The sequence below is a fragment of the Tupaia chinensis genome, unplaced genomic scaffold (genome assembly GCF_000334495.1).
Source record: "Tupaia chinensis unplaced genomic scaffold, TupChi_1.0 Scaffold000258_1, whole genome shotgun sequence".
Lineage (NCBI taxonomy): Eukaryota > Metazoa > Chordata > Mammalia > Scandentia > Tupaiidae > Tupaia > Tupaia belangeri.
In genome coordinates this window covers 1,072,273-1,085,653 of record NW_006159738.1, presented here as the reverse complement: position 1 = coordinate 1,085,653, position 13,381 = coordinate 1,072,273, and the positions used below count along the sequence as shown (strand labels likewise).

The following is a 13,381-nucleotide window of genomic DNA, read 5'->3' as shown; positions in this document are numbered from 1 at the left end:
GGGGCTGGGGCTCAGACGTGAGAGGGGCAGATGAGCCACAGACTTGAGGCTGGACTGCAGCCAGGGGCTCACGGGCCCTCCCTGCCCCTGACTCCTGGTCACTGGGGACCTCCTTCCCGTCACCGACAGCCCGAGCTGCCCAGAGCCCCATCCTTCTCTTCAGCGGCAGGAACAAAATGTCACATGCCAGCATGACAGACTAGCTGCATCTCACCTTGCAGGTGGGGACAGATGCCCGGGGTGGGGGTGGGGTGAGGGTGGGGTGGGAACGAGGCGTGCCTAGGGTCACCCAGCAGCTGAGGCAGAGCAGTGACAGCACCCCGTTCCCTGGGGGTGGGGACGAGGCGTGCCTAGGGTCACCCAGCAGCTGAGGCAGAGCAGTGACAGCACCCCGTTCCCTGCCCCCAAGTGCTGAGTCCTACTCCAGCTCCCAGCAGAGCAGAATCCAGCCTGGATCAGGTTACAGACCTCTATGGGGACAGGTTACTGTTATTTTTAAAGTTACCAAGCAGGAGAATGAAGGGGACAGACCACCAGCCATGACTATGGGCAGCGAGGACGGTGACCTGAAGGCTACGAGAAGGCAGGTCCCCGCTCTCCGTCTGCCCTGCGTGGAGGACGGAGGACGCAGCTGGGCTTGGCCAGGTGCAGCTGGAGGGCAAATTGTGGGCACAGAGGTGACGCGAATGGCTGGAGGGAAAGGGACCACAGTGGTGGCCAGAGGCCAGGGCAAGCCCCGCCCAGGGCTCAGGAAGACAAGAACAACTCGCCCTGACCCTGAAGAACACTAAGGAATGGCTAGGGTTAGCAAGTGACCCCGTCCCGCCAGGGGTCTGGTCACAGGCCTTCTTCCCAGTAGAAGGGACATGGGTAGAGCCACCTCCAGCTGTCACCAGCAGAAGAGGAGGGCCTGGAGGTAACAGTAAGACTCTTGCACAGCACCCACTGTTTCATGTGACACATGCCAGGTCCCTATCAGCTGGTCACTCCTACCACTCCCGGGCGGTCCTCCCAGGTATCAACCCATTTTGTAGGTGAGAAGACAGAGCTTAGGGAACTTAAATGACATGCAGAAAATGAACACAGGCAAGACCAAAACCCAACACTTTGCTCACTGGGGGGCCCTTGCCTGGACAATTCAGGCACTGCAAGAAAAGATCCTGAAGAACTTGGGTGGCCCAAGTGGCCTCAGTTCACCCCGGGCTTGGTGAGCTTTTCACCTGAGAGGGCCTGGCCCTGCAAAGGCCCACTGGCTGCTCAGCAAACACTGGCTGGCTCAGGCCCATCAGGGGCGGTGTTGCCACTGGGTCCCTGGAGCAGGGGCAGGACTGGGCTGATCTCTCTTGCCTCCCATCCTGGCCTAGCCCACCACGCCCCACCTAGGCACCCGGCCATGGTGTTTCAGGTAGCTGCAGTTTGCCCTGGGCACAAAACCAGGGAGCTGCTTGTCCCAACCTGCCTGATATCTGACCTCTGACCCCTCTGAACAGGGAATGAAGGCCGCTCCATCTTCAAGGGGTGGTCCACAAAGTGGGGAGTCCTGTCATCCCAGCCTAAAGCTATGTCAACTAAGGTCAGGCCTGGGGAAGATGCCTGTTTCAAAAGAGCCCCAGAAATCAGGGAGGGGCCCCTGGGAATCCACAGGCCTAAGAGCCAGGGCGGATGCTGTGGGCAGCATGAGTGCATTGGCAGCTGCAGAGACCCTCCACGGCTGTGCCCAGGCCCCCGGGCCAGGCCGGGCTGGGCCGAGGCTGCAGCCACCTTGGGACGCTCAGGATCCCGGGTCAGGTCCCGCTGTGGCGGGCGGGGAGCCCTCAAAAGCCGCGCCAGACCCCTCCTGGAGGCAAGACAGCCATTCCAGGGTCTCCTCCCAAGGCTCCCCTCAACCAGTTGCGAAGAGGCGGTGGCGCCTGAGGGGTTAAAACAATGCAACATTTGCCCTGCGGGCACGCAGAGGATGCTGCAGGGCTGGGGGGCTGGGACCTGAGCCTGCAGGCACAGGGTACGGGGGCGGGGGCCCCGGAGCACTCTAAAAAGACGCCCACCTTCAACCGAGATGCCTACTGCCACCCAGGTGGGGGTACTGCGACGCCTCAAAGCTCGTACTAGCTCGGCAACCTGGCCCGAAAAGGTCCCGAGTCGGGGGTCGCGGGTACTGCGCCCTACCTTTTACCTGGCACCAGGTGAGCCGTGGGAAGGGGCGAGCAGAGGGCTCGGGTCGTTGGTGGTGCAGGTTCCGCGCCGCTCATTGGAGACCGCACCGGGCGCTGCGCTCGCCCCGCCCCTCCCGCCCCCGCCTTCCGCCGGCGCTGCGCTGCTGCAAGGTCGGAGCAGAGCCGGGCGGGCGCCGAGGCCGCTGACAGGCGGGGCCGGGGCCGGCTCCAGGACGCGGCGGGGCTTCCCCTGCCTGAGCCGGCAAAACCTCCGGGCGGGGTGGAGCCTCCCGGGGGCGGGGCCGGAGCTAGCCGCCCGCTCACCTGCAGCAAACTCCGCCCCCACCTGGCCTCTTCCCGGGCGGGGAGGCTTCCGGCCTATCCAGAGCAGACGGAAATGGCATCAAAGGTCGGGGACGGGGGTGGACCTGCTGTTTAACAGGACTTTTTCCCTGGAGGGACAGCCTGCTATCCCAGGAGTACAGGAGTCCGGATTCCCATCGATGCACTTACTGACTGATTCATCCAACAAATATTGATCGAGCGCCTGCACCTTCTTAAAGCATCTGAGATCCAACCACAAACCAAACGAGAGCCCTGCCCTTCTGAAGCTGCCATTCTACTGAGGGGGTCAGACAGTACACGGTGATCCATGGAATAAACAAGTAAACTACGTCTGATGGAAGGGTGGACATTTTATGGAGACAAACAGAGCAGATTGGGCCAGGCGAGGAGTGTGCCCGAGGAGACAGAAAACCACCAAGGACACTCATAATTCAGGGAGTGAGCGGAAGTGCTGTAAAGGAAACGAGAGAGGGCAGATAGTGGCGTGGCGCTGCTTTAACTGGGGCGGCCTCTCCGAGAAAGGTGAATGGTGAGAATGAGCCACAGGGAGTTCTGGAGGAAGAGCATTTTAGGCTGTGGGGACTGCGAGCTCAGACTGACGCAGAAACTAGACTGATCATTTGAGGCACAGATAGGGGTCAGTGTGGCCTGGCCTTGGGATGTGGGTGGGAAGGGGCTCAAGGTCCCAAAGGGACCAGCAGGTGGGGCAAGGTCTTCCACAACCTTCCATCCTCAGTCAGAAGCTTAAAGAGCTCTCTGGACTCAAACACCTCTGGTACTCTCATGGGATGCTTTCCTTCGAGGGAGAACTTGGTCACGTTCAGGATTATTTTTTTTTTAATCCAGCAAGCTTTTCTTCTACAGAGAGCCTTGTGGAGGGAAGCTAATATAATAATGTGAAGATAGTAACTATAGTAGCAAAAGTCTGGAAATAACCTAAATATCTTTCCACAGGGAACTGGCCAAATAATTAGAAGGAATTGGTTCAACAGAACACTCTCCAGCAGGAAAAGAAAAAAGAAAAAAATATAGAAGACACAAAGTTATATAAAGTATGGAATGACCTCCTAATATATTGAGTAAAAGCGAGGGACAGAATAAAGTGGAATCGTGCTACTCTTCGTATTGAAACAAGGCAAATATTTACTTGTACTTAAAGAGGGTGTCCTGGATGGCTTACTCAAAAAGCTAGAATGATTGCACCCCCATGGTCACACTGTAAGCCTTTCCCCACTGCTCCCTCATCTTGGGAAGTTGGGGCATGTATACACTGAAAATGAAATACTTATAAATAATTATTAAAATATATATTACATATATTATATAGTTATATATATATATATTACATTATAGTTAGCAACATATGCACACAATCTACGTGATAAAAACTGTAAGACTGGGAACCAGCAGTTAGCGTAATGGCTATATCGCTGGACTCCCACGTAGTCGACTGCAGTTCGCGACCCGGTGGCTTAAAACTCACGCTGGGCGCATGTGTGTGCGAGACCAAGATCCCGAGAGAGGAGAATGGAGAAGGGATTGCGGCGTGACCATCCCCTCTGGGGGGTGATTTCTCGCTTTCTGTTTCTATGTCTCTCACTGTCTCTGGCGAGCGCACACGCCCTATAGTGAAAAAAAAAAAAAACTCTCCAAAAAAAAACAAACAAACTGTAAGACTGATGAAAGAAATACAACATAACTAAATAAATGAAGAGATATCTCATATTCATGGATAGAAAACCTCTATGGTCAAGATGTTGGATCTTTCTAATTGATCTATAGATTCGATTTTATCTCAGTTAAAATCTCAGCAGGTTATTTTGTGGTTATCGGCAAACCGATTCTAAGATTTCTATTAGAAGCAAGAATTCAGAACAATTAGCCTGATATTGAAGGAAAAGAACAGAATCAGAGAACTGACATTTCCTAACTTGAAGACCTACTCTCAAGCTACAGTAATCAAGACAGTGCAGTATTGGTAAAAGAAAAAACAAATAGATCAGAACAGAATGGAGAACCCAGAAATAGACACACGTGAAAATAGTCAATGGATTTTTGACTAAGGAGCAACGACAATACACTGGAGAAAAGATAAATGGTGCTAGAACTCCTCGACATCCACATGCAAAAACTAAATTGTATACCCTTTACAAAATTAACTCAAAGTGGATCATAGACCTAAATGTAAAATGCCAAACTATAAAACTCTCAGAAGATAACATAGGCGAGAACCTGGGTAATTTGTGTTTTGGTGATGATTTTGTGGCACCAAAGACACAATCCATTGAAAATATTATTTTTCCCTCTAAGACGCTGTTAAGAGAATGACAAGACAAAGCACAGAATAGGAGAAAATATTTTCAGACGATGTATCTTTTTTTTTGAGAGGTTTTTCATATAGGGCACGTGCGCTCGCCAGAAAGATAGAGGCAGAGAGACAGAAAGCGAGAAATCACCCCCCAGGGGAGATGGCCATGCTGCAATCTCTTCTCCTCCATTCTCCTCTCAGGATCCTGAGCACACACGCCTGGCGTGAGTTTAAGCCACCGGATCTGGGACTCAAACGGCGGTCAACTACATGGGAGTCCGGTGACATAGCCATTATGCCAACTGCTGGTCCCCAAACGATGTATCTTAGAAGAACTGTTAACCAAAATATACAAAGAACTCTTACAATTCAACAAGAAAACCAACAACCCAATTAAAAAATGGGCCAGAGACCTTAATGGATACATCACTGAAGACTTACAGATGGCAAACAGTACATGAAAAGCCATTCTGCTTCATATGTCGTCAGGAAAATGCAAATTTAAACAATGAGATACAACCACACACCTATGAGAATGGCTAAAACCCAGAACACTGACATCATCACATGCTGGAGAGGATGTGGAGCAACAGGAACTGTTATTTATTGCAGGTGGGGTGTAAAGTTAGAGAACAACCTTGGAAGACACTTTAGAAGTTTCTTTTCTCCTTCTTGCTCTTCTTTTGATTGGCAGAAGGTATATGTGCTTGCCAGGGAGAGACAGAGTAACAGAAAAAGAGAGAGAAAGAGAGAGAGAGAGAGAAAGCAGCCTCCAATGGGTGTAGCCATGCTGTAATCACTTCTCCTTCATTTTTACATCCTTTTGGGATTTTTGGACCCCCCACAAACCTGTTGTTTTTGAAGCTGCCAGAGCCAGAATTCAGACTATAGTTAGCCATGTGGAATCCGTTTCCCTTAACCAATATGCTATGGGCCCAACTCTAGTTTGGAAATTTCTTACAAAACTAAACATACTTTTCTCATATGATCCAGCAATCGCATTCCTTGATATTTACTCAGAGGAGTTGAAATTTATGTTCACACAGAAACCTGCACATGGATGTTTATAAAACTTTATTTACAATTGCCAAAACTTGGAAGCAACAGAGATGTCCTTCAACAGGTGAGTGGAGAAGTGAACTGTGGAACATCCAGACAATGGAATACTATTCAGTGCTAAAAGCAAGTGAGCCATCAAGTCATGAAGAGACTGGAAAGAGACTGGAGGAACCTCAAATACATATTATGTAAGTGAAAGACAACAATCTGGGAAGGCGGATACTTAATGGTTCCAACGGCATGACATTTTGGTAAAAGGCAAAGCTGTGGGGACAGTACAAAGACGGTGTCTTCCAAGGGCTAGTGGGGAGAGACAAGTACACAGCAGAGAGGGGTCAGGGTTTGTGCAACTACCCTGTGTAATGCCGTGTTGGCAGGTACGAGTCTTAGACATGTGTGAAAAACTATACAGTTCCCAGAGTGAACCTAAACTTCACACTTTGGATAATACGATAAATGAGATATATCAGTAAGGATGTGCTGACAGTGATGTGTGGTGACAAATGTCCCACTCCGATGTGGGATGTTGATGAAGGCGGTGGCTGTGCATGGTGGGGGGACAGAGGGTATATGGGAACCCCTCTATATGATTTTCCACTGAATTTTGTTATGAAACTAAAACTGGGGACCAGCAGATGGCGTAAAGGTTACAGCACTGGACTCACACATGGTAGGCTGCAGTTGGAATCCCCGAACCGGGATTGTGCGTGGGTGCCCAAAATCCTGAGAGGAGAATGGAGGAGAAGGGATTGCAGCGTGGCCATCCCCCGGGGGGTGATTTCTCACATGCACCCTATAGCAAAAATCTCTCTTTTAAAGAAAAGAAAGTGAGTAAAACGGTACATTTTGTTATGTGTAATTTATGATTCAGAACGTTCCTGGCAGTTTGGTTCACATCTGCAAAGTGGAAATGATATAAATGCCTGCCAACTGCATTTACAGTGAGTGAGGCCAGGGACTGTGCGTGGCCGCACAACGGGGTGCAATGCAGCCGTGCTGAAGTACGGACGGCTGCTACCCCAGCGGCACAGGCGAAGCTCAGGACTGCAGCGCCGAGCGCATGCTGTCAGATGTTATTTGCATCACACTCAAGAACAGGCAAGGCTAACTTTTGCTATTAGAAGTCAGAGTGGGGCCAGACCCATGGCTTAGTGGTTAAGGGAGCCAGATCCCACATGGCTACCACAGTTCGGTTCCCAGGCCCCTGCAGCTTGGAAAACACACCAGCTCTGTGTATGTACATGCACCAAAGCTGACAGGATGAAGAAAGGGAGAAGGGACTGCAACAGGACCATGCCCCACTGGTGTGGTGCCGGCCCCCCGCCCCCTGCCCCGATGATGCGTGCGTGTGCTCTCTGGCAACAAAAAGCAGTCAGGGTAGTGCTTATTCTTGGGAGGTCAATAGTGATCAAGGGGGGGACACGCGGGGCTTCGGAGGTTGGAATGTTCTGTTTGCATCTGAGTGCGGGGTTGCATGGTGTGTCCAGTTGGTGAAAATTCATCCCCCAATTCACTCACAGCTTGTGCCTTCTTTGATGTGTGCTCCATGTCGATTCGACAAGCATGTATATACGTACACAAATACACACACATGTGTATACACGTTTACAAACACGCATGTACGCGGGCCATTCTGGAATCAGACATTCTAATTCTGGAGTATTCTAACTCTGGATAGGTCCCTGGTCCCTGCACCTCACTGAGCTTCGGCTTCCTCATCAGTAAACGGGAATAATAGTACCTCAAGCAGTCAACAGAGACTTGTTGGTACCCTGACACCATCAGAGACCCATGGGTCCTGTGCTTACTACTAAAATGTTCTCCTTGCTGGTCTGTTTTGGTGACCAGTGGCACAGGCCAGTCTAAACCGAGGAGCAGAATGTCTCATCTCACAAATGACTGTAAAGAGACAAACCCAAGGAGGTGAGCCATGTGGGTGGGTGCTGCCCATGCCTGGAGGCGGCGGGCTAGGAAGCTGGCCTGCCCTGGGCCCGCTGTGGGGAGGGGCGGTGGTGTGTGTGTGTGTGTGTGTGTGTATGTGTGTGTGTGTAGTGAACATTGGAGCTGGGAGAACTGACCTACTCCTGGAGAGCAGGGCCCTTCACTCTCGCTGGGCAATCAAGATGACCATGAAACTTTAAACACCTTCTAAGGTCAGGCAGCCCTGGCCTGGGTGGTTTGCTCCATCTGGGGGATGCAGGCTCCTCATTCTCCTCCTCAGGGAGGCCTAGTGGCTCAGACTGGACTCCAGGCATCGCTGCCTCATGGCCCAGTTTAACTGTCTTCCCAGGCCTTCCACCTGCACGGAGGTAAGGGGTGGGGAGGGAGGGAGGGTGAATGTTCCCTCCTTTCTCCTCCCTGCCGGCAGTGACCCAGTGACGGAGAGCTTTAAAAGGGAAGAGGGACCAGCAGTTAGCGTAATGGCTGTGTCGCTGGGCTCCCATGTAGTCAACCACGGTTCGTGTCCGGACCTGGTGGCTTAAAACTCAAGCCAGGCGCATGTGCATGTGTGCCCAGGATCCTGAGAGGAGAATGGAGGAGAAGGGATTACAGCATGGCCATCCCCCCTGGGGGGTGATTTCTCGCTTTCTGTCTCTCTGTCTCTCTTTAGAAGTTTCTTTTCTCCTTCTTGCTCTTCTTTTGATTGGCAGAAGGTATATGTGCTTGCCAGGGAGAGACAGAGTAACAGAAAAAGAGAGAGAAAGAGAGAGAGAGAGAGAAAGCAGCCTCCAATGGGTGTAGCCATGCTGTAATCACTTCTCCTTCATTTTTACATCCTTTTGGGATTTTTGGACCCCCCACAAACCTGTTGTTTTTGAAGCTGCCAGAGCCAGAATTCAGACTATAGTTAGCCATGTGGAATCCGTTTCCCTTAACCAATATGCTATGGGCCCAACTCTAGTTTGGAAATTTCTTACAAAACTAAACATACTTTTCTCATATGATCCAGCAATCGCATTCCTTGATATTTACTCAGAGGAGTTGAAATTTATGTTCACACAGAAACCTGCACATGGATGTTTATAAAACTTTATTTACAATTGCCAAAACTTGGAAGCAACAGAGATGTCCTTCAACAGGTGAGTGGAGAAGTGAACTGTGGAACATCCAGACAATGGAATACTATTCAGTGCTAAAAGCAAGTGAGCCATCAAGTCATGAAGAGACTGGAAAGAGACTGGAGGAACCTCAAATACATATTATGTAAGTGAAAGACAACAATCTGGGAAGGCGGATACTTAATGGTTCCAACGGCATGACATTTTGGTAAAAGGCAAAGCTGTGGGGACAGTACAAAGACGGTGTCTTCCAAGGGCTAGTGGGGAGAGACAAGTACACAGCAGAGAGGGGTCAGGGTTTGTGCAACTACCCTGTGTAATGCCGTGTTGGCAGGTACGAGTCTTAGACATGTGTGAAAAACTATACAGTTCCCAGAGTGAACCTAAACTTCACACTTTGGATAATACGATAAATGAGATATATCAGTAAGGATGTGCTGACAGTGATGTGTGGTGACAAATGTCCCACTCCGATGTGGGATGTTGATGAAGGCGGTGGCTGTGCATGGTGGGGGGACAGAGGGTATATGGGAACCCCTCTATATGATTTTCCACTGAATTTTGTTATGAAACTAAAACTGGGGACCAGCAGATGGCGTAAAGGTTACAGCACTGGACTCACACATGGTAGGCTGCAGTTGGAATCCCCGAACCGGGATTGTGCGTGGGTGCCCAAAATCCTGAGAGGAGAATGGAGGAGAAGGGATTGCAGCGTGGCCATCCCCCGGGGGGTGATTTCTCACATGCACCCTATAGCAAAAATCTCTCTTTTAAAGAAAAGAAAGTGAGTAAAACGGTACATTTTGTTATGTGTAATTTATGATTCAGAACGTTCCTGGCAGCTTGGTTCACATCTGCAAAGTGGAAATGATATAAATGCCTGCCAACTGCATTTACAGTGAGTGAGGCCAGGGACTGTGCGTGGCCGCACAACGGGGTGCAATGCAGCCGTGCTGAAGTACGGACGGCTGCTACCCCAGCGGCACAGGCGAAGCTCAGGACTGCAGCGCCGAGCGCATGCTGTCAGATGTTATTTGCATCACACTCAAGAACAGGCAAGGCTAACTTTTGCTATTAGAAGTCAGAGTGGGGCCAGACCCATGGCTTAGTGGTTAAGGGAGCCAGATCCCACATGGCTACCACAGTTCGGTTCCCAGGCCCCTGCAGCTTGGAAAACACACCAGCTCTGTGTATGTACATGCACCAAAGCTGACAGGATGAAGAAAGGGAGAAGGGACTGCAACAGGACCATGCCCCACTGGTGTGGTGCCGGCCCCCCGCCCCCTGCCCCGATGATGCGTGCGTGTGCTCTCTGGCAACAAAAAGCAGTCAGGGTAGTGCTTATTCTTGGGAGGTCAATAGTGATCAAGGGGGGGACACGCGGGGCTTCGGAGGTTGGAATGTTCTGTTTGCATCTGAGTGCGGGGTTGCATGGTGTGTCCAGTTGGTGAAAATTCATCCCCCAATTCACTCACAGCTTGTGCCTTCTTTGATGTGTGCTCCATGTCGATTCGACAAGCATGTATATACGTACACAAATACACACACATGTGTATACACGTTTACAAACACGCATGTACGCGGGCCATTCTGGAATCAGACATTCTAATTCTGGAGTATTCTAACTCTGGATAGGTCCCTGGTCCCTGCACCTCACTGAGCTTCGGCTTCCTCATCAGTAAACGGGAATAATAGTACCTCAAGCAGTCAACAGAGACTTGTTGGTACCCTGACACCATCAGAGACCCATGGGTCCTGTGCTTACTACTAAAATGTTCTCCTTGCTGGTCTGTTTTGGTGACCAGTGGCACAGGCCAGTCTAAACCGAGGAGCAGAATGTCTCATCTCACAAATGACTGTAAAGAGACAAACCCAAGGAGGTGAGCCACGTGGGTGGGTGCTGCCCATGCCTGGAGGCGGCGGGCTAGGAAGCTGGCCTGCCCTGGGCCCGCTGTGGGGAGGGGCGGTGGTGTGTGTGTGTGTGTGTGTGTGTATGTGTGTGTGTGTAGTGAACATTGGAGCTGGGAGAACTGACCTACTCCTGGAGAGCAGGGCCCTTCACTCTCGCTGGGCAATCAAGATGACCATGAAACTTTAAACACCTTCTAAGGTCAGGCAGCCCTGGCCTGGGTGGTTTGCTCCATCTGGGGGATGCAGGCTCCTCATTCTCCTCCTCAGGGAGGCCTAGTGGCTCAGACTGGACTCCAGGCATCGCTGCCTCATGGCCCAGTTTAACTGTCTTCCCAGGCCTTCCACCTGCACGGAGGTAAGGGGTGGGGAGGGAGGGAGGGTGAATGTTCCCTCCTTTCTCCTCCCTGCCGGCAGTGACCCAGTGACGGAGAGCTTTAAAAGGGAAGAGGGACCAGCAGTTAGCGTAATGGCTGTGTCGCTGGGCTCCCATGTAGTCAACCACGGTTCGTGTCCGGACCTGGTGGCTTAAAACTCAAGCCAGGCGCATGTGCATGTGTGCCCAGGATCCTGAGAGGAGAATGGAGGAGAAGGGATTACAGCATGGCCATCCCCCCTGGGGGGTGATTTCTCGCTTTCTGTCTCTCTGTCTCTCTCTGGTGAGCGCACGCGCCCTGTAGCAAAAACCTCTCAAAAAAAAGGGAAGAAAGCTTTAAAAGGGCAGTAGTACACTGAATGGTGCCCCCCTCGCCCACCCCGCTACACTCCGCTGGGATCTGTGAACGTGGAACAAGGGTCCTTGCAGCTGTGATCAAGTTAAGGACCTCGAGATGAGATCATCCGGGATTCTCTAGGTGGGCCTCGCCTAAATCTATTGACACATGTCCTTATAAGACACAGAGAGGGAGGCACACATGTAGCGTGAGCGCGTGCTGGACGGCGTGTGAAGACGTGGGTGGTGTGTTTATGCCAGTGCGTGTTGGATGACTGCCAATGTGCGGGACTAGGTGTGAACAGGAAACTGCGCAGACACGTGGGAGAGGAAGGCGGAGTCACGGGAAAACGCCAACAAGCACCAAGAGAAAATGCAAAGTCCCGCATCATCCCAGGGCAGGGAGCCAGGAACTCAGGGCAGAGCACTGGGTTCAAACCCAAATCTGCCCTTTACCAGACACGCGACCTGGGGCAGGTCACTGTGCCTCTGTAAGCCTCAGCATCCGCGCCCGTGAAACCGGGACGAACCAGGGTGGGCGCGGATCCTCAGCGCAGGTGCAGGTCCAGCAGGGACGAGGCTCGGTCAACGGGCCCTGACAAGGTCGTCCGGGTAAGGTCTGGGGTCTGCGGCCCCTCGTGACACCACAGGGGTCAGCTCCGGGGGACATGGCTTCCTCTCCCGTCAGGCCTCAGTACCCCCATCCGAGCAGTGGGGCTTTGCGGACCGGGTCTCGGGGGTGCATGGCAGGCAGAGACGGCCCCCCGAGGCTGGGAATGAGCGTGCCGTGCTGGGCCTCCCGGAGGTCGGGACGCACGCCCCATAGTCACTCACACCTGTCGCAGCGCGGATGCGGGAACTCCACCGGCCCGACGCGAGGAAGTGGCCGCCCACAGCCACGCCCGCGCCCCGCCCACAGTCTCCTTCGGGACGCCGCCGGAAGTCACGCGGGACGGAGCGTTTTCGCGGGGACACTCAGGGGACTCGGCCGCAAAGACTAACTGAAGGTGGCGGTGGCCTGGAGCGCCGGGCGGGGACCCGGGACAAATGTTAAACCCGGGCTCACACGCACAGAGCCGGCTGGTGGGCAGCAGCTGGCGGGAACGGGGTCGGACCTCGGAGGTCTTCGGCTGTCCTCCGCCTTCCTCGCGGGCGCCGCTGGGGCTTCAAAGCTCGGGGCAGGGGAGGGCGCGGCGTCGAAGCCGAAGGCCGAGGGTTCTGAGCCCCTACCTCTGCACGTCCTGTGACGGCGTGCCTCGGCTCACCGGTGTGTAAGCCCCGTGTCGTGGGCGGGGACACTGAGGCAGAACGTGCTCAGCCCAGGCCGCCGGCGGCACCCCAGCCCGGGGCACCTCTCCCACTCAGACCGTTCCTGGCGAGTCGTCTCCGTTCTTTTCTGCACTTGGAAATTTGGGAACGGCCCCTTGGCCACGCCCCCGGCTGGGGGCGTACCCGGAAGTGCCCCTCGGGAGGCTGGCGGCGCCGCGGGGCGCTTCGCCATGGCGACGGCGGGGCCCGGGCGGCGCTTCTGCCGCTGCGCCTGCTTCTGCTCCGAGAACCTGTACCTGGCGCGCTACGGGCTGCACGTGCGCTTCCGGGACGCGCCGCAGCTGCGTCGGGACTACGGCGCGGTGAGTGGCCCCTACCGCCCCGAGGTGCGCCCCCGTGCACACACGACACGAGTGCCTTGCTCTCTCCGGGCCTCAGTTCTCCCGACTTAGAAGACGGGGAAATCTACTCCTTAGGGAGGGTGTCGCGAGTGAACACGGAAGGTGCCCCGGTGCGGCCGGCAGGGGGAGCCGGAGCCCAACCCCGTGCAGCCCCTTTCAAAGTCGGG

General features: G+C 53.3%; 2 protein-coding genes across 8 annotated transcripts in view; one reads left to right on the top strand and one right to left on the bottom strand.

The window, feature by feature from the left end:
- Nucleotides 1-12,847, bottom strand: part of ABCB9 (ATP binding cassette subfamily B member 9) — a 44,414-nt gene extending 31,567 nt beyond the window's left edge. For 3 of the 7 annotated variants that reach the window (XM_014588092.2, XM_027772188.1, XM_014588095.2), the window contains exon 1: nucleotides 2,167-2,290. The gene's annotated coding sequence lies outside the window, so the exon portion shown is untranslated. Of the gene's footprint in view, nucleotides 1-2,166; nucleotides 2,291-12,774 lie in introns of those variants that run through there. The other 4 variants (XM_014588093.2, XM_014588096.2, XM_014588094.1 and 1 more) reach the window with 3 other exon arrangements.
- Nucleotides 12,848-13,017: 170 nt separating this feature from the next.
- The window catches only part of OGFOD2 (2-oxoglutarate and iron dependent oxygenase domain containing 2), a 3,921-nt gene continuing 3,557 nt past the window's right edge, over nucleotides 13,018-13,381 (top strand). Inside the window, exon 1 of the mRNA XM_006149269.3 lies at nucleotides 13,018-13,175. Within this exon, the coding sequence (XP_006149331.1) occupies nucleotides 13,044-13,175 (132 nt within the window). The 5' untranslated portion in view covers nucleotides 13,018-13,043. The remainder of the gene's footprint in view (nucleotides 13,176-13,381) is intronic.